Source organism: Chiloscyllium plagiosum, chromosome 24, assembly GCF_004010195.1.
Source record: "Chiloscyllium plagiosum isolate BGI_BamShark_2017 chromosome 24, ASM401019v2, whole genome shotgun sequence".
NCBI lineage: Eukaryota > Metazoa > Chordata > Chondrichthyes > Orectolobiformes > Hemiscylliidae > Chiloscyllium > Chiloscyllium plagiosum.
This window is the reverse complement of record NC_057733.1, coordinates 17,581,500-17,601,822: the sequence shown is the minus strand read 5'-3', so window position 1 is coordinate 17,601,822 and position 20,323 is coordinate 17,581,500. Positions and strand designations below refer to the sequence as shown.

The following is a 20,323-nucleotide window of genomic DNA, read 5'->3' as shown; positions in this document are numbered from 1 at the left end:
GACCTTGGAGTGCAGGTTCATAGCTCCTTGAAAGTGGAGTCGCAGGTAGACAGGATAGTGAAGAAGGCATTTGGTATGCTTTCCTTTATTGGTCAGAGTATTGAATACAGGAGTTGGGAGGTCATGTTGTGGCTGTACAGGACATTGGTTAGGCCGCTATTGGAATATTGCATGCAATTCTGGTCTCCTTCTTATTGGAAAGATGTTGTGAAACTTGAAAGGGCTCAGAAAAGATTTACAAGGATGTTGCCAGGATTGGAGGATTTGAGCTATGGGGAGAGGCTGTACAAGCTGGGGCTGTTTTCCCTGGAGCGTCGGAGGCTGAGTGGTGACCTTATAGCGGTTTACAAAATTATGAGGGGCATGGATAGGGTAAATAGGCAAAGTCTTTTCCCTGGGATCGGGGAGTCCAGAACTAGAGGGCATAGGTTTAGGGTGAGAGGGGAAAGATATAAAAGAGACCTAGGCGGCAACTTGTTCCATACGTGTATGGAATGAGCTGCTGGAGGAAGTAGTGAAGGCTGGTACAATTGCAACATTTAAGAGCCAGCTGGATCTGTATATGAATCGGAAGGGTTTGGAGGGATATGGGCCGGGTGCTGGCAGGTGGGACTAGATTGGGTTGGGATATCTGGCCGGCATGGATGGGTTGGACCAAAGGGTCTGTTTCCATGCTGTACATCTCTATGACTCTATGACTTTATGATTGTATACTAATGAAAGAGGCTAGTGACAAGGAAACCTGGAAACCAGGCTTGAATAAGTATTGAAATAAATAATCTGTGTATCTGGTGGGGTGAAGCTGAGGGAACATGGAAAGTAGATGAAGGAGTACATGACACGGCCCCTAAGCCTGTTGCACCATTCAACACAACTACGCCTAATCTCGGACCTCAACTTCATTTTCTTCACAATTCCCATATATCTGTATACTCCTTGTGGTCAAAAATCTGTAGAATTTGAATATACTTCGTGACTGACCTTCCATCTCCTTTGAAAGAAAAAAGTCCAAAGGTTTACAGCCCTTTGAGCGAAGAAATATCTCACGCTTTTCCTAAACATTTGACATTTTACCCTGAGCCTAGGACCGCTAGTTGTGAACTCTCCAACCTGAAGAAGCAATCTCTCACAATTGATCGTAGAAAGCTGAAACGCTGCATGTGCAGAATTCAGTCCACCAGTAAATCAGTGGTGATGAGAACATTTCAGATCTGCTTGAAGATGTCCAAATATAATGTAGAATTTAAAGGTCAATTTATGCAGAGGACCTAATTAAATTCCTACTTTATTTTGTTGCCGCCCTTGGCTCAGTGCTGGAAACCTGACCTAGAAAGTTGCATTCAAGACCCACTCCAGAACCTTGAGTATATAATATAAGCTGACATTTCTTCATGGTACTGTATAGACAGGCTGCTGCAATTATACATGCCATCTCTCAGATGAGATATTAAACCGTGGTAACTATTTTTAAAAACCTTGCTGCCATTCTAATATTTCCACCCTTGCAAGCTGGAGGAACTACACCTCATTTTCCATTTTACAACCTTGAAGACTCATTATTGAGTTCCACAACTTCAGAGTATGATCTTGTTTCTTATATGCCCCGGCCATGCATTGTTTGTGTCTTATTGCCTTTCTGTCAGCACAGTCGACAATTGCTTTCTTTTCACACCAAATATTTACACCAAATTTGTATCTATATCACTCCTTTTCCATCATTATGACTGCTTTTGTATTTTGCTCTGTGCACCCTCACAATCAATTCCAACTGCTCAGTTCCTCCATGGAGTATGCTGGTACATACTTTCCATATAGGATCTGCACAGAGATCATTGTTAAAATGTGAGCTTAAACTACTTCATCACATTTGCTTTATCAAAGTCCAGTGAAGAACATAGACATGTTCAAGAAGGAGATACGAGGTTTTTAACAACATTGTATTTATAGAATCATAGAATTTTACAGTACAGAAGGAGGCCATTTGACACATTTGACTCCCAAAAGAGTTATCTCGCTACCCATTCTCCAGCTGTATCTCCACAACCCTCTAAATTCAGCCCTTTCAAATGTATCTCCAGCTTTCTTTTGAAACCTCCTATGGAATCCACCTCCACCACTCTCCCAAGAATTACATTCTAAATCCTAACTCTGAGCGAAGAGGTTTCTCCTCATCTCACTCTGGCTGTCTTGCTGACAATCTTGAAATTATGACTCTTAGATACAGGCATACTAACTGGTAGAATATCCTTTTTCACCCTGTCAAAATTGTTCATCTTGAACAATTTGAACATCTCAATCTGGTCACATCTTAGTCTTCTCTTTTCCAAGAGGAATAAGTCCAATCTCTCTAACTTTTCCTTGTCTTTAAAATCCTTCATTCCTGTAACATTCTAGTAAATCTCATTTGAACTCTCTCCAGAGCATTAACATCCTTCTTTAAAATAAGGTGTCCTGAACTAATCACAATACTTCAAATGTGGTCTGACCAATGATTTGTAGAGGTATAACATCACATCCTTACTTTTATACTCTGTGCATCTATTTATAAACCCAAGAATCCTATAGGTCTTAACAACTGTTTCAACTTGCCTTCGGAGAATTTTGCATGTGAGCCCTGAAGTCCCCCTGCTCTTGTACTCCCCTCCAAGTTGTACCATTGAGCCTGTGTTGTCTCTCCATGTTTCTTTTACCAAAATGCATTACCTCGCGTTCTCTGCAATGAAATTCATCTGCCAAGTATTTACCCATTCAGCCAGTCTAGCAGTGTTCCTCTGAAGTCACTCAGCATCATCAAAATGCATTATTCTCCCTAGCTTAGTATCATCTGCAAATTTTGCAATTTTGCCTTCATCAGCCATCTTCAAATAACTTATATAAATCAGAAAAAGCAAGGGTCACATCACTGATCTCTGGGGAATGCCACTTTCAACTGGTCTTCAATCTGAGAAATGCCCATTCAAAACTACCCTCTGTTTCCTACCTTTTAGCCAAATTGTAATCCATGCTGCCATGGCTCCATCAATCCCAAATGTTTCTAATTTGCCAACCAACCTGCGATGTGGCACTGGATCAAATGCTTTCTGAAAGTCCAAATAGAAACAGCATCTACAACACTATCCTCATCCACTGCCTGTGTCACTTCATCAAAGAACTCAATTAAATTTGTCAGACATGACCTATTTTTGACAAACCCATGTTGACTGTCTGGTATTACCTTATTTTTCTCTAAGTCTACATTTATCTTATTGTGGATAATGATCTCCATCAGTTTTCCCACTATTGAAGTCATGCTGACAGGTCTGTATTTTCTGGGTTATCCTTTGCCCCTTTCTTAAACAATGATGTCACATTTTCAATCCTCCTGGGACTAATTCAAGCCCGGACAATTTCTGTCAATGGCTCCACAATTTGTTCCTTTACCTCTCTGAGCAATCTAGGATGCATCCCATCTGGGTCTGACGACTTTGGTACCCAGATTGCTACCAGCCTTTTTAACATCTCTTCTTTATCACAATACTGCTCAGTTGCTGAATGTAGGAGTGAGATTCCCCCATCCAGGAACAAAGATTAAGGAGGCAGGCAGGATACAGCACATAGTGGACTTTTATTCATTCAAAAACCAGTGAATGCAGGGGGTGGGCCAAAGGATCTTCTCCGAATCTGACTTTGACATTAAAACACATGTGTTTTCTTAACCATCAGCTCAGATCAAAAGAGAGATCAATGACACAATCTGATTTTACAGTAAAAGGCAGTATTTTTATACATTTTATGTTACAGTGATCAGTCACAACCTGAAGACTGTACCCTCCTCTTCCCTTCTGTGGGAAGGGAAAACACCTGATCAATGATGGATACTCCTATGGACAGCTCTTGGTTCTTCATTTTTTTAAAATGATGCTTAACAATTATTGTAATCTCTAGGCCTTGGAATATTTCTACATTGTTTCACAAAGTTACTGGCTGTCCTCTTTCAGTTATGCTTACCTTTAAGGACTACTTGAATACTATTGTCCATAGTACTGGCTATCTCTTATCAAATTCCATTACCCATTTATACAAAAACAGTTGATTCTGTTATAAAATCTCATAATATTAGTAATAATTATAATTTTAATATTTATTGTTATTGTCAACATTTTTAGCTAATCAGACAAGATATGCCAGGCATCTCGTTAATATTTTATAATTACATTGAAACATATCTGTGGTTATTTAAAGAATCTTTAACTAGAACTTATTAATATTGTAAATGGTTTCAAAGAGACAGCTAATTTCTGCAAGATAATTTTAGCAGCTATTTTTATGGCTGAAAGCATCCTTGATGAGACTAGAATTAATTACTTATTGTCGTGATTTTTTCAAAGTTTATGAGTCACAATTTCATTTTGTTACAAATCTTCCAAATTGTTTTTAATCTTCTTTATCACTGGCTTTGCATTCCTTGGAATCTTGCCATTCAGATAATTGTAATCTCCAAAGCCTAGATATTAACAATACTTTTGCCTTGGAATAATTCCCTTCTGAAAGGCACCATTGCTTTTTTTTGAGGTAAAATTCGGCCACTCTGTGTCTCTTAAAAATAGGCAGCTCCCACAGTCCCCCACTTTGGCTCTAGGTCAGATTATGGCCATAGGGACATTGTTAACGAAGAGTCCACAACAAATTCCCAAAAGTTGAAGTAAAATTATTAGTCTTCAAGTAGTCTTACGACAGTGTCACATCTATAATCGTCCTCTTGCCCTTTGATGAGCTGGTCATTTTCTTTTTTCTCTTCTATTAGTAATTTGTTCCTCTGGTAAAATGTATCATTTTGGACCAGTCTTCCACAGTCATTTTCTTCATTGTTGTGACTGTCATACACTTAAAAAGGCTAAATATAAAATAACACAGACATGCTGTGACAATGAAAATTATTATTCCCAGGGCAGTGGATGTTCCCTGGGACCCCAGCCATCCCATTGCCCAACTCCACAGGGCCGAAGATAGGGTTTGCTTGAGTTGACTATATTAATATGAATGTGTTCAGCCAAATCAGTAATTTCCTCAGAATTCCTACCTGATGAGAGGCTTATACCCAAAACATCGATTCTCCTGCTCTTTGGATGCTGCCTGACCTGCTGTGCTTTTCCAGTGTCACACTTTTCAACTCTGATCTCCAGTATCTGCAGTTCTCTCTTTCTCCTATTACTCATGTCTACCCAGTATACCCCATTCTTTGTGGAAGATTTACCAGCCATGAGAACTCCAGTCTTTAGGGATTTGTTCTGGCAAGTGATCCATTCTGCCACTTCTGATACATTAAAAGAAACAGGTCTCAGAGGGATACCACTTTGAATGTCCTGAAGACTGGGGTTCACATGGCTGACAAATCTTCAAAGAATGGGGTATATCAGGTGGTTACACTCACATTTTTAACTGGGCCATTGTCATTGTTTTCTAATTTGGTAAAGACTCATTTAGTACCTCCGCCATACCCTTTGATTCAGTGAACAGCTTACTTTGCTTGTTCCTTATAGCCGTACTCTATCCTTTTACTATTATTAGTGTGTTTGAATTATGCATATTACTTCTGAATAACTTCTCTGGCCCTGAACAATTAATTTTACAAATATGGAACTACATTCTATCAGATGAAAATTAATATTGAAAAGTTTGCTTTATGGAAATTGCTGCATTTCCTACAATACAACAACATTCTCTCCTGTTTGAAAAAATGATTGGATGTAAAGGGGTAATCTGAGCTGATGAAAGGAACTGCAGAAGTCCACATTTTCTCGACTTGAGGGACAGGATGTACATGTATTTGGAAAGGCAAGGACGGATTTGGGATAGTCGACATGGCTTTGTGCGTGGGAAATCATGTCTCACAAACTTGATTGAGTTTTTTGAAGAAGTAACAAAGAGGATTGATGACGGTAGAGCAGTAGGTGTGATCTATATGGACTTTAGTAAGGCGATCAACAAGGTTCCCCATGGGAGACTAATTAGCAAGGTTAGATCTCATGGAATACAGGGAGAACTAGCCATTTGGATATAGAACAAAGGTGGAAGACAGAGAGTGTTGGTTGAGGGTTGTTTTTCAGACTGGAGGCCTGTGACCAGTAGAGTGCCACAAGGATCGGTGCTGGGTCCTCTACTTTTTGTCATTTACATAAATGATTTGGATACGAGCATAAGAGGTACAGTTAGTAAGTTTGCAGATGACACCAAAATTGGAGGTGTAGTGGACAGCAAAGAAGTTACCTCAGATTACAACAGGATCTTGATCAAATGGGCCAATGGGCTGAGAGGTGGCAGATGGAGTTTGATTCAGATAAATGCGAGGTGCTGCATTTTGGGAAAGCAAATCTTAGCAGAACTTATACACTTAATGGTAAGGTCCTAGAGAATGTTGCTGAACAAAGAGACCTTGGAGTGTAGGTTCATAGCTCCTTGAAAATGGAGTCGCAGGTAGATAGGATAGTGAAGAAGGCATTTGGTATGCTTTCCTTTATCAGTCAGAGTATCGAGTAGGGGAGTTGGGAGGTGATGTTGCGGCTGTACAGGACATTGCGTGCAATTCTGGTCTCCTTCCTATTGGACTGATGTTGTGAAACTTGAAAGGGTTCAGAAAAGATTTACAAGGATGTAGCCAGGGCTGGAGGATTTGAGCTATGGGGAGAGGCTGAACAGGCTGGGGCTGTTTTTCCTAGAGTGTCGGAGGCTGAGGTGTGACCTTATAGAGGTTTACAAAATTATGAGGGGCAAGGATAGGATAAATAGGCAAAGTCTTTTCCCTGGGATGGGGCAGTCCAGAATTAGAGGGCATAGGTTTAGGGTGAGAGGGGAAAGATATAAAAGGGACCTAAGGGGCAACTTTTTCACGCAGAGGGTGGTACGTATATGGAATGAGCTGCCAGAGGAAGTGGTGGAGGCTGGTACAATTGCAACATTTAAGAAGCATTTGGATGTATATGAATAGGAAGGGTTTGGAGGGATATGGGCCAGTGCTGGCAGGTGGCACTAGATTGTGTTGGGATGTCTAGTCAGTATGGACGAGTTGGACCGAAGAGTCTGTTTCCATACTATACCTTCTATGACTCTGTGACTTGGGATGAAGATATTCTCCCAGATTATCAACAGATCTATTCAGTGTATTCTTGTTACATTTCAGTCTATGCACCATCAGAAAGACCACAAAAAGACTTTTTGATGGTTGCCATTGCAGCTAGGTTTCCAGTTAATGTTTTAATGTGTGTAACACATTATGTATGCATTTGGATGCCTTTTCTGCTTGTTAGCTGCAGTGATTGTGTATTAGTATTGTCTCCACTGAAAATTCGAAGAAGATGAGAACTCGTCCTAAATAGTTCAAAATCTGCTAGTGAAGATTATCCATAACCATTTGAAACACTGAACCTTGTTAATAAATAAATAATGCTAACTACAGGTTCCACTTTCTACAGGTTGTATCTTTTTGTGATGTGGATCAAAGTAAGATAACAAAGGGTTCCTACACTTACCAAGAGTCAAAGGTAAGAAAACGTCTTTTAAATACTGTTTTACGATGCTCCAATGATGATACATTACAGCAAAGAACTCCTGTGCCCACATCCCTCCTGTTCCTCTGTACCAAACACAAAATACTAATGCACAGTTTGTTTTTCTGCCATTTTCCCATGATCCACTGTGTGAGAGCATAGTTGCATTCCCCATAGACTGAGTCCCTAATCCCGTTTGGATTGTGATTGAGGCCATTGGGTAGACAAAACCCTCCGCATGCAGCTCTCCACCTTTTCCTCAGTTTTGTCCCCTATAATCTGCTGGTATTCATGGCCCACACACGAATAAAGGAAAACATACTGTTTATTAAAAGCACCATAACGTGTAATTGCCCGAAAATCTACAGAAAATTATTTTCCACTGAGCCTGTTGTTGTGAGATCCTGAAGGAATACAGTCATCTTTCATGAGTATTGTAATACTCAAGGAATTTCACATTTTTAAACCATAATTTGAACAGTTTTTTTATCTGTTCTTGGCTGGCATTTTGACAGTGCCAGAATTTAATGCCCATTCATAATTGCCCATGAATATATGATGGTGTATAAGCAGACAGTATCAGAGTCAAAAACATTATTATGGGCCTGGAGTCACATGTAGGCCAGACCAGGTAAAGAAAGCAAATTTCTTCTGCGAAAGACGCTTGTGAACTAAGTCATTTTAACCACAACTCATTATTTCATTTTTATTATTAATGAGGCTTGCATTTTATTAAATAGCTGTTTTTAAATTTCCCCAGCTACCATGGTAGGACTTGAATCCATATCTCTGGACTTAGTCCAACTCACTAAATTACTAGTCCAATGACATTACCACTGTCTGTTCCACCTTATTGTCAAAACTATTTATTCTGAACGATTAATGCTTTGTAATTACACTGCAGTGTTCATTTTGTTGGTGCTGTGGATAATGATAGTTTAATCTTGATTAACTGGATAGATGAGAGGGGTGTGGTGACATCTTGTAAAAGACGTTTCACGATGTACTTAGCTCAGAGGGGTTATAAAAACAATAAAGATTAATGATAAACAGATAATGATATAATTGACACTTAGCTAAACTGATAGCTCATAGCACAAATTGGTACCATAACTGGCGCCCACATGTTTAACACTTTGAATGCCAGAATTGCTTATATTTTAAGCTTTTTGTCAAAATTTAATGCCAGTGCAAAGGGGCTTGAGATTCATACCAACACTAAACTTTGACTTGAATGGGCTTGACTAAACTCTCTTCAGGGTACCTCACTTAACTTCACTCCAGTGTCCTTGATTCCTGATTCAGATTCAATTTATATGATAATTACAGCGTCAGTGACAAGTTTGTTCTGACATTGCAGTTGAAAAATGAATGTATTCCTGCACATTCTTCATCTGTACCTGTACCTTTAGAGTTGGACCTGCACAGTGGAAATGCTGATTAAAATTCATGTCTGAACTGATGGTCAGTTGGTTAAGTGTTTCTGGGTCACAGGCTGGCCACTTGATAAAGTGCTTCTTGATGACAGAGTACTCCCTGTAAAGGAAGTGATAGGAATGGTAACTGAAGCTTTATTATTCCATGATATCAGATATCTGTAAAGGAAAACACTGGTACCTGGCACAAATAAGTAAAATTTGGACAAAATTGTATTTAACTGGGTTACACTCATCATAGGTTTTCTCTAAAGTCAACATTATGCATCTTGGAATGATTGAAATGATCTTATTTTACACATTCCCTTGTTTTATCCAATAGCTTATCAAATATTGCCAAATTTACTTCATACAGTATTTTGCCTTTTTATTCATCCAGAATGCATCTCCACAATTGTGAATTTTCTGTGTGGATACATTCAAAATTAGGAATTGCCATATCATTAGATAGTCTATTTGGTGCCCCACGTGCAAAGTGTGAGCTAAATCAAGAGTTTGTAAGCATTAGATTTAAAGCTCCTTATTGCTTGGCATTCTACAGAATATCACAACAACATGAATCCATATATAGGCAGAGAACCTGTCACCATCTTCTAAAAAGCTGTGTAAGAATGTCAGACTAACAAGAATAATGATGGAATGGCAGTGTTTAAAGTTATAGAATACCATTCTCTTAAAACTAAAATAGTTAATTTTTATTTCAGCATCCAAGATTTAAGCAATAATAGAAATAAAATTAGATTCATCAAATACACATGCGTGCGCATGTACACACATAACTTTCTACCTCCATTCAGATTCTCTTAGAAATCATTCATGAAATAACTTACCATACCATCATTTCTGCAAGCAGTTCAAACAAGAAAGGTCCAATGTTGATGATTCACCAGTCTGAATATAACACATTCTTCAGTATGTCAACGTTTTGGTAACATAATCCCAACGGTGTGCTGACATACATTCTTGTTTCTTCCAGGACAAACCAAAGCCAAAAATTCCCATTTTCCATTTTACAGATGCCAAGCCCCCTTTCATCATTTGTGTGAAACTGGTAAGTAATAGATATCCACTTGTTTTCATATTTTGTTTTAAAAGGAGCAATCATAAGATCAACTATACCAAAAGTGAACAAAATCCAAGATGGTGGTACAATGGATTTTGAAGATGGTTCTGTCAGGTTTTTTTTAAAACAGTTTAAATCCAATGTCAACTTAGAAAATGAACATTGCTTTTGGCTCTGTGTGCTCCAGTAACTTTTTAATGAGGATTATAACCACTGTAAAACTGCTAAAAATGCCAGCAGTAAATTAACAGCCTGATTCCAAAAATCCATTCATTTGCTACTGAAACTCATCTAGTTCCCTTCCTGGATAATCTTCAGTAGTTGTCTTTTGGACAAAGTACAGGCACATGCTTGTAAATTGTATCTTTGGTTCACATCGCACACTACACCAGTGGGACATGTACAATAAGCACAGCTAACATAAGCACAGAACTTAGTGTTTTACTTATTACTCACTGGCATGAACATCCCCTGCTCCTGCCAAGAGGCAGCCTGATCTTAACAGATGATTATTGTAAAGTTTGGTGTGAGAAAGGGATGAGCTCTTTGAATAAAATAAATAATATGAGTGAGTACTAAAAAAAAAATGAAGCTTTAAGAGAAAGCAAACATTTATTGCTAACTTACAGGAGCCAAATCTTAGTGAAATCAGGCTGATTCTTTGGGATGAGCAAGTCAATATATATTTTCCCCTCAGGAAGTGACCGGCAATGATCAAATCATTTGCAAAGGTGGTGATGGCCCACATTCTTGACCTGATGCAGTAGTTTTAGTAATTAGTACAATTGCATGGCTTGCTAGGCAACTTCAGAGGTCAATTAGCAATCAATAACAGTACTGGCAATGCAGACAGACCAGCAACAATAAGACAGCATTTACTAAGGTCCATCTGTGACAAGTTCAGATTCACCGACATTGCTGGTTATACTCAGCACCATTTTGCTAAGCAGTTTCCCAAGCTCTGAGAAAGCCAACCAGTTCAAGTGAAATATACAGCCAAGTAAATCACCATTGGAAAATCCCTCCTCGATGTTTCATAAAAGCAATAGGTCAAATGTTCCAATATCCAGATCATCAGAGAAGGGACACTGCGTCATACAGCACGGAAACAGACCCTTCGATCCAACCAATCCACACCGAACATAATCCCAAACTAAACTAGTCCCACCTGACTCCCCCAGCCCAAATCCCTCCAAACCTTTTCTATTCATGTACTTAACCAAATGTTATCTGAACATTGTAATTTTACCCACATCTACCACTTCTTCAAGAGGTTTATTCCACAGGCAAACATCTCTCTGTGTAAAACATGTGCCCCTCATGTCTTTTTTAAAACTCTCTCCTCTCATCTTACAATGTGCCCCCTAGTCTTGAAATTCCCCATCCTAGGGAAAGGCCAACTACCATTAACTCTCTCTATACCCCTTATTATTTTATAACTTCTATAAAGGTCCCCTCTTTTACCTCCTACGCCCTAATAAAAAAAGGTCCCAGCCTGTTCAGCTGCACTTCGGGCCCTTGTGGAAATCCTGATATGAGATGTTTATCAGAATTAAATGGAAAATTTAACTATCAATGAACAGGACACTGCATGAATATCTCTTACCCTGAGCTAGAGCCGGAGACTTTAGAAACCTCCCCAGTACTTACCTGGACTTATCCAGGAAATATCAAGCACAACAATATCAAGCCCTAGTCTAACCTCTGAGTAATTCCATGACTGAGCCCCCACCAATCAACCCCCTGACCCTTCAACTAACCCCAACCCGATTACACCTAACCTGAACTTAACTGTCTATTTGCCTAACCACCTAACTTCTCCTGATAACTCTTCCCAACTACCCAACTACTCTCCTGACTCGACTACCTTTCTGACTAACCTGTCAGCTGACCTGATCCAAATAACAATCCCACTGTCCACTCTCCCAAATGCCACCTTGTCCCTCTACCTGTTTACTCACTCACTCATCTCCCCAACATTCTCCCATTCACCTTTTCTTTCACTGATATACAAAGGCTGGACCTGTAAAACCTTACATATGGCAGCTCGTACCTTAAAACAGGGGCATGTCCTGTCTTCTCCTCACATTACTCGGTCTCCTCTCCATTGAGGAGACAGGACGCCAACTTGTGGAACGGTTCAGGGAACATTTCCGAGACACACGCACCCAACAACCCAACCTCTCTGTGGCTGACCACTCCAATTCCCCCTCCCACTCCACCAAGGACGTGCAAGTTATGAGCCTCCTCCACTTCCAAATCCAAGCCACTCAATGCCTAGAGGAGGAACGCCTCATCATCCACCTTGGGACCCTCCAACCACACCGCATCAGTGTCGATTTCATCAGTTTCCTCACCTCCCTTCCACCCACCTTATCCTAGATCGAACCCTCCAACTGGGTGCCGCCCTCTTGAACTGTCCTACCTGTCCATCTTCCATCCCACCTATCCACTCCACCCTCCACTCTGACCTATCACCATCATTCCCCACTTTCATCTACCTATTGCCTTCCAAGCTACCTTTCCCCCAGCATCACCACCCCCCAAATTAATCTCTCAGCCTCCTTGGGCCTGACTCCCCCAACCTTCCTGATGAAGGGCTTGGGCCTGAAACATCGACTCTCCTGCTTCTCGGATGCTGCCTGACCTGCTATGCTTTTCCAGCTCCACACTCTCAACTCTGATCTCCAGCATCTGCAGTCCTCACTTTTTCCTCCTTCAGCCATGTTCCCTAGAGGATGCTATGCTATGCTGTTCATTTCTGATAAAGCCAGAATCAAAAGGCCCAAGAAGAAATATGTATTGACTTTCAAGCATAACAACAATCCACTCATCATTGCCACAACACAGGAGATCAGGGTCTTTAATTCCAACAAGAAATGGCCATCTGATTCCAATTATGAAATCTCTGACTTTGGTGAGCTTGCCCCTCGCTTGCATTCAAGTGTCTCCTTATGAGATGTGAGCTCATGGAATCCAATCATGCTCCCCAACACAAATAGATGATTGACTTTTAAAACTCAGCTTTCACCCACTTTCACCCAGACCCGTTCTTGGAGATGCCCTCACTGGATCTCATGTTTAATGCTGCAAACCACCTGTATGTCCAGCATGAGTTCACTTTGTCAAGACTGGAGCAGTGAAAATTTGGCTGACAGAGGGCAATTTAAGAATGAATAGGTTACCAGCTCTTTACAGTGCTAAAACACCCAGTGTCGATCCTGTACAATTTTGCCCTGTGTCAGAGTTGTGAAAAAAGTTTAGTGTTAGGGATTTGGGCTGACAAGTAATGATGTTTAAATTTAATTTGGATTTGAATTTGATGTCAGCTAGAATCTATGTGGGATAAATTTGATGCTAAATTTCAGAGTTAATGCTCCTGTCTTCTAAATGACTAAATAATTTAGATGTTCATTAGCAACCTGTTTCAATTTACAGTCTTCAGTGCATCAAAATCAGTACTTAATTAACACCTCACTATTTTGCTGATTTGAAATGCACAAGCACATGCTGCTTTCTTCAGCTAGCTTTCAGAGGGTTATTAGATTCTTTCATGCCTACCAAGAAAGAGATGCAATTAAAATCTTCAGACTGCAGAATCTTCTGAAGAATTTAATTAAAGTAAATAAAGCAGATAGCGGAGATGCGGAATTTTAAAAAATGTGCTGGAGAATCTCAGCAATTCTGGCAGCATGTGGGGGGAGAGAATCATCGCTAACACATCCATTCCAGTGTGACTCTAGATCTACATCCACAAATGTAGCAAGACCTGCTGAGTTTTTCCAGCATTTTGTTCTTTCTTTACTTCTCAAGAATTTATTGCATTCATTTTGTTAAATAAGATACATTTTATTAAGGATGCCAGATTCGGTCCATTGAAGAAAGAAATGGACACAACAATGTTTGGAATTCCTGCTAATAGTGTGAGGCCTGTAAATGCCAAGGACACACCAGAAAGTATCCTTCCTTAACCCTGTTCTGTAAGTTTCCAACATAGCATCTGCAATTCCCTCACTAATTCTCCACTCACTGCTGGGTCTCCTATTGCTTGTGATATTCATAAATGATGTAGATGAGAGTGTGGGAGGAAGATGAGTAAGTTTGAGGATGACATGATTCTTGGCTGGATCATTGACAGTGATGCAGAAAGTCTTAGGTTACAGGAGGATTGATAAGATGGGCAGATCAGTGGCAGATGGAACTTAACCCAGATAAGTCTACAACCTCTACCATCGGGGAGAAGGTACAGAAGCCTGAATACACGCACCAGCCGGTTTCACAACAGCTTCTACTCTACTTTTGTTAGAATACTCAATGGGCTCGCAAATTCTTAACATTTGCCTGTACCTGTGTTTTTGTTTTTGCTGTTGTTTACCTACTATTTACTATCGATACTACTTATCTCTGTGATCTGCCTGTATTGCTCGGAAGACAAAATTTTTCACTGTGCCTCGGTACACATGACAATAAATTCAATTCATAAGTCTGAGGAAGAAGGAACAAGACAAGGAAGTACTCAGTGAATGGCAGGATACTAGAAAGCTCAGACAAAGAGTGGGATTTTAGGATGCTTGCCCACAGATCCCTGAAAGTGACCACGCAGGTTAATAAGATGGTTAGGATGACATACTGGACATTGCCTTTATCAGTTGTGACATAGATTTAAAAGTAGGGAGGTCATCTTGGAGCTGTACAGAACTTTGGTTAGGCCTCAGCTGGAGTACTGTGTGCAGTTCTGATCACTACACTACAGGAGGGTGTGGTTGCACTGGAGGGAGTGCAAAGAAAATTCACCAGGATGTTATGGGTTGAAGCAGTTTAGCTATGAAGAACTGGATAAGCTGGGGATGGTTTCTTTAGAGCAGAGGGGGTTGGGGGGGGGACCTTTTTGAGGTGTATAAGATTATAAGGGGCATGGAGTGGGTGAATAGAAAGCAGCTGTTCCCTTTAGATGAAGGGTCAAAAATAAGGGGGCATAATTTTAAAGTGAAAGGCAGGAGGATTGAGAGGGGATTTTAGGAAAATAGATTTTCAGCCAGAGGGTGGTGGGGGTCTGCAATATATTGCCTGGGAGGGTAGATGAGCCGGCAAACCTCAATATTTTTATAAGTACTTGGATGAGCACTTGAAGTGTCTGAACATTCACAGCTGTAGTCCTCGTGCAGGAAAGAGGGACTAGTGTAGGTAGTAGCATATTTTTGGCAGTACAGACATGATGGGCCAAAGGGCCTCTTTTATACTGTACAATTCTATGATTCTCAAAGGAGAACTCATTGTCTAGTACATAGTAGGAAAACCAGTAGGAATAGGAGCATTGAAATTGCTGCAAAATTACTCAAGTATCTATCCTGGTGTCATGCCTATGGCTTTCCAGCACACTGGCAATATTCTCTCCTTTGGTTTAAGTGTCAATCCAGGAAAAAGGCAAGGAGCTACCTTTCCTGAAAGTTTGCAAACCTTTGGTAACAATTCTGCTGTTAAAAAAATGTTTTAATAGTGGCCATTTTTACTATAATTGCAGAGAGCCATAGCATGTACTTAAAACCCAAATACCTGTACCCATCTGACCCAGCCCATGGGGTATGTGAACACGTAGAACTCAATCATCACACTACAATTCATACTTGGGCAAACTTTCTTTACATTCCAGAAATATAGAATTGATCTTGCATTGTAAATGAGAGGAAAGTGTGAGAAAGGTGTAACAAATAAAAATGAAACGGGAAACATGCTATCACAGATGGAACAGTTTTTTTTAAAAAACTCATTTATGACCAATGTGATAACATTACCAGTAACTTCTGTCAGTCACTGTGATTAATTAAAGGAGTATTTTGATCAAATAAAAAGACTCGGAACTTCTGGAATCTTAATAAAATTTGCAGCATGCAAATTACGGACAGATTAATTTGTAAAGACATCATTGCAAACTTGCATGATTTTCAGTTTCAGCTGTCACATTGTTTAGCTCTTGTTTCAGAGAAAGTGGACATTGTCTAACTGGTGCCTGCCCAGGTACTTAAGTTTCAATGAAGCCAAAATATTTCTTGCCGTGTTCAGCTGCAGGAGATCTAGTGCCACCTTGAGATTCCTTCAGCTGCAGGTGGTGCAGGCATCTCCACGGCAACTAACACCCAGAGCATTTCACTGTCTGACTGCTTTTCCTTCCCTCGTATATCTTGCTTTTATTTGATCAGAGAAAAACCGTTCTGTTTAATTTCAAGGGATGCAATCTTTTTTTAAAACAATTTTTTTTTAAATTTGGGAAGGGTAAGAGCTATGAGTGAGTGTTACAGTCACATCCTGTGTAAGTGATTCTTTTTATATTAGTTCATTATGTTTTAGTTAGCATGTGAAATCAATCCTTAAAAGGGTTGTCTGACACATGTTCCCAAAGGCAGTCTACTTTAACTGCTGTGGTGACCCATAATGATAATGCATCACACACACAATCGTACATATACCCACAGACACACATACACTCACTCTACACCTGGGGACGTACGTCCACTTTTCACGTGTGCTTTGCCTCCAACCATAAAACATAGAACATTACAGCACAGTACAGACCCTTCGGCCCCCAATGTTGTGCCAGCCTGTGGAACCAATCTGAAGCCCATCTAACCTGCACTATTCCATTTTCATCCATATGTTTATCCAATGACCATTTAAATGACCTTAAAGTTGGCGAGTCTACTACTGTTACAGGCAGTGCATTCCACGCCTCTACTACTCTCTGAGTAAAGAAACTACCTCTGACATCTGTCCTATATCTATCACACCTCAATTTAAAGCTATGTCCCCTCGTGCTAGCCATCACCATCCCAGGAAAAAGGCTCGCACTGTCCACCCATTCTAACCCGCTGATTATCTTGTATGTCTCCGTAAAGTTACCTTTCAACCTTCTTCTCTCGAACAAAAACAGCCTCAAGTCCCTCAGACTTTCCCTATAAGACCTTCCCTCCATACCAGTCACCATCCTAGTAAATCTCCTCTGAACCCTTTCCAAAGCTTTCACATCCTTCCTATAATGTGGTGACCAGAACTGTACGCAATACTCCAGTTTTGTACAACTGCAACATGAGCTCATGGTTCTGAAACTCAATCCATCTCCCAATAAAACCTAACACACCATATGCCTTCTTAACAATCCGATCAACGTGGGTGACAACTTTCAGGGGTCTATGTACATGGACACCAAGATCTCTCTGCTCATCTACACTACCAAGAATCTTCCATTATCCCAGTACTCTTTATTCCTGTTCCAAAACCATATTTTGTGTTTCCCCGATTAAGGGTTTCATAAATGCTGTCCCTTGATTTAAGAGGGTCTACCATTACCAGCATCAGCAGAGAATTCTGTCAGCTCTGTTCTGCTCTTCAATGTGTTGACCATTAAAGATTGCAACTTCTTTCATGAGGCACCTCTCCCATATCTTCACACATTTTCAAGCTGGACTGGAAAAATGAATGTTTCCTGATGGAATAAGCTTCAACATTGTCCAGAAATCTACCAATCACTCAATTCTTTATTAAAAAATAGGTGCAAGCTGTTCCACAACCTCCCAAACAGATGTGTAGTTTGGGAGCTAGTGATTGAATCTGCAGTAAGGATGTTTGGTGGTTTAGACTTAGCAAAATGGAATTAGTTCTGCCAAAGAAATATAAATGAGTAGGATTGCTTAATATTTCTATCGCATTTTTGACGTTTTACTGCTAATGATGTAGCTGACCTGCATCGACCACAGTCCAGGAACACTTTGATTTTTAAAATTCTCATTCTTGTCTTCAAATTCCTCCCTGAACTATGTACCTTTCTCCTTAATCACGGTGTCCTCCTCCAGTCCCATAAACCACCTGAGATTTGTGTTTCTCCAAAACTATCTCAATTTTCACTTCTGTTTTCTAGACTTTGATCTTTGGAATTCCCTCCCTAAAGCTTCCTGATTCTTGACTTCTCTTTCCTTGACGTTGCTCCTTAGGATCTGTCTCTTCAAGCAGGTAAAAATGTAGGTTCCTTTAAGACTCAAACAGATCAGCTCCAGAATTGATTGAAAGCAAGAGACGCTCGTCCAAAGTTTGTTCTTAAGAGTTGAGCTTGAGGGCTGTGGTGGCACTGAGGTAGTGGCCCAGGTTCAAGTCCTAACTGCTTCAGAGCAGATTGATTAGGAAATATCTTAAGAGTTGAGCTTGGAGGGCGTTAGTTAGCTCAATTGGATGGATAGCTGGTTTGTAGTATAGAGTATTGGCAACAGTGTGGGTTCAATTCCTGCAATGGTTGAGGTTGTCATGAAAGGCTCTTCTTCTCAACCTCTCCCCTCACCTGAGGCACAGTGACCCTCAACCACTACCAGTCATCTCTCTCTAATGAGTGTAATACAACTATGTTGACTTTAGAATTCTTTTGGCACAGTGATAGTGGTCATACCTCTGGGATAAGAAGCCTGGGTACAAGTCCCACTTGCTCCAGCTTGATTTAAAATATCATGAGTTTGAGTTCTTGCAACGTTTTGAGTGGTGGGCACAGCAAGGCCCAGAGAATGTTATCTTGCCTTTTTTTTTTACATTCACTTGTGGGGTGTGGCATCTCTGGCTTGCCGGCAACTGATGCCCATCCCTAGTTGCCCTCGAGAAAATGGTTGTGAGCTGCCTTCCTAAACTGCTGCAGTCCACATGCAATATGTTGATGTTTAATGCCATTAAGTAGAGAATTTTAGGATTTGACCTTGCAACAGTGAAGGGACGATGATGTATTTTCATTTTATATGCATTTAAAAGAGCTGTCTCTCAGACTAGTCAAGCAACAATCTGACATAGTCATACTCCTGAAATCATACCTTACAGACAATGTCCCATACATCACTGTCACCATTCCTCGATATGTCCTGTCTCACCAGCAGGATAGATCAGGCAGAGGTGGCAGCACAGTGGTATACAGTCAGGAGGGAGTTGCCCTGGGAGACCTCGACATTGACTGCAGACCCCATGACGTCTCATGGCGTCAGGTTAAACTTGGGTAAGGAAACCTCCTTCTGATTACATGTATTAACCTCACTCAGCTGATGAATCAGTATTCTTCTGTATAGAACAACTCTTGGAGAAGGAAGACCACAAAATGTACTCTGGGTGTTGGATTGTAATATCCACCACCAAGAGTGGTTCACAGCAGCACTACTGATTGAGCAGGTCGAATCCTAAAGGACAGAAACTGCCAGAGTGGCTCTGTAACAGCTAGTGAGGGAACCAACAAGAAGGAAAAACATATCCTTACCAATCTGCAAGCTGCAGATGCATCTGTCCAAAACAGTATTGGTGTGAATGATCACTGCACAGTCCTTGTGGTGACAAAGTCACATCTTCACATTGAGAGTACCCTGCATCATTTTTGTGGCACTATCACTGTGCTGAATGGGACAGACTTCGATCAGATCTAGCAACTCAAGTCTAAGCATCCATGAAGTGCTGTGGGCCATCAATAGCAGCAGAACTGTACTTCATTAGAGTTTGCAACCTTATGATCTGGCATATTATCATCAAGCCAGGGGATCAATCCTGGTCCAATGGAGAATGGAGGAGGGCATGCCAGGCACAGCACCAGGCTAAAATGAGGTGTCAACCTGGTAAAGCAACCAAACAGGATTACTTGCATGCCAAATAGTAAAAGTAGCAAGTGATAGACAGAGCTAAGCAATCTCACAACCAACGGATCAGATATAAGCTCTGCAGTTCTGCCGCGTACAGTTATGAATGATAGTGGATAATTAAACAACTCACTGGAGGAGGAAGCTCCACAAACATCCCTAATCTCAATAATGGAGTAAACCAGCCCAGCAGTGCAAAAGGTATGATTGAAGCATTTACAGGAATTTTCAGCCAGAAATGCCAAGTGGATGATTACCTCCCCATCCACCACAATTTTCATTTACTCCTCCCTTTGTCCACCCCTTTTTGCTTTTTGTTAATTTGTTACATGTAACTTTTTAGTTCTTTCGTTAGTTAATTTCATTAATTAAAAGAAGTCTGAATTCTTCCCCCTCCATCTTTGTTTTAATTTAGTCCTCTCCATTTCTCCTACCCTTCCTTCGCTTTTGTTAATGGTTTGCAAATTGGTTGATCTAAAGATATGTAAGAACTGAGCTTTTCAGTATGTTTGAATTGTTAGTTGGTTAATGGATGATTTGATAAATTGGAGTTTGATTTCATAAAATTAGAAAAATCAGAGTTGTTTCACACTGCCTCGAAGGACATTGTCTATAATAATTTGTAAATTAGCAGTCTGGTTAATTTGGTGGTGAGTTTCA

At 40.4% G+C, this 20,323-nt stretch overlaps 1 protein-coding gene across 3 annotated transcripts in view; it reads left to right on the top strand.

Moving 5' to 3' along the window:
- b3gntl1 (UDP-GlcNAc:betaGal beta-1,3-N-acetylglucosaminyltransferase-like 1) overlaps nucleotides 1-20,323 on the top strand; it is a 328,308-nt gene that overhangs the window by 288,682 nt on the left and 19,303 nt on the right. For all 3 annotated transcript variants that reach the window (XM_043714488.1, XM_043714490.1, XM_043714489.1), the window contains 2 exons: nucleotides 7,449-7,517; nucleotides 9,936-10,010. In XM_043714488.1, coding sequence (XP_043570423.1) covers nucleotides 7,449-7,517; nucleotides 9,936-10,010 — 144 coding nt within the window. The remainder of the gene's footprint in view (nucleotides 1-7,448; nucleotides 7,518-9,935; nucleotides 10,011-20,323) is intronic.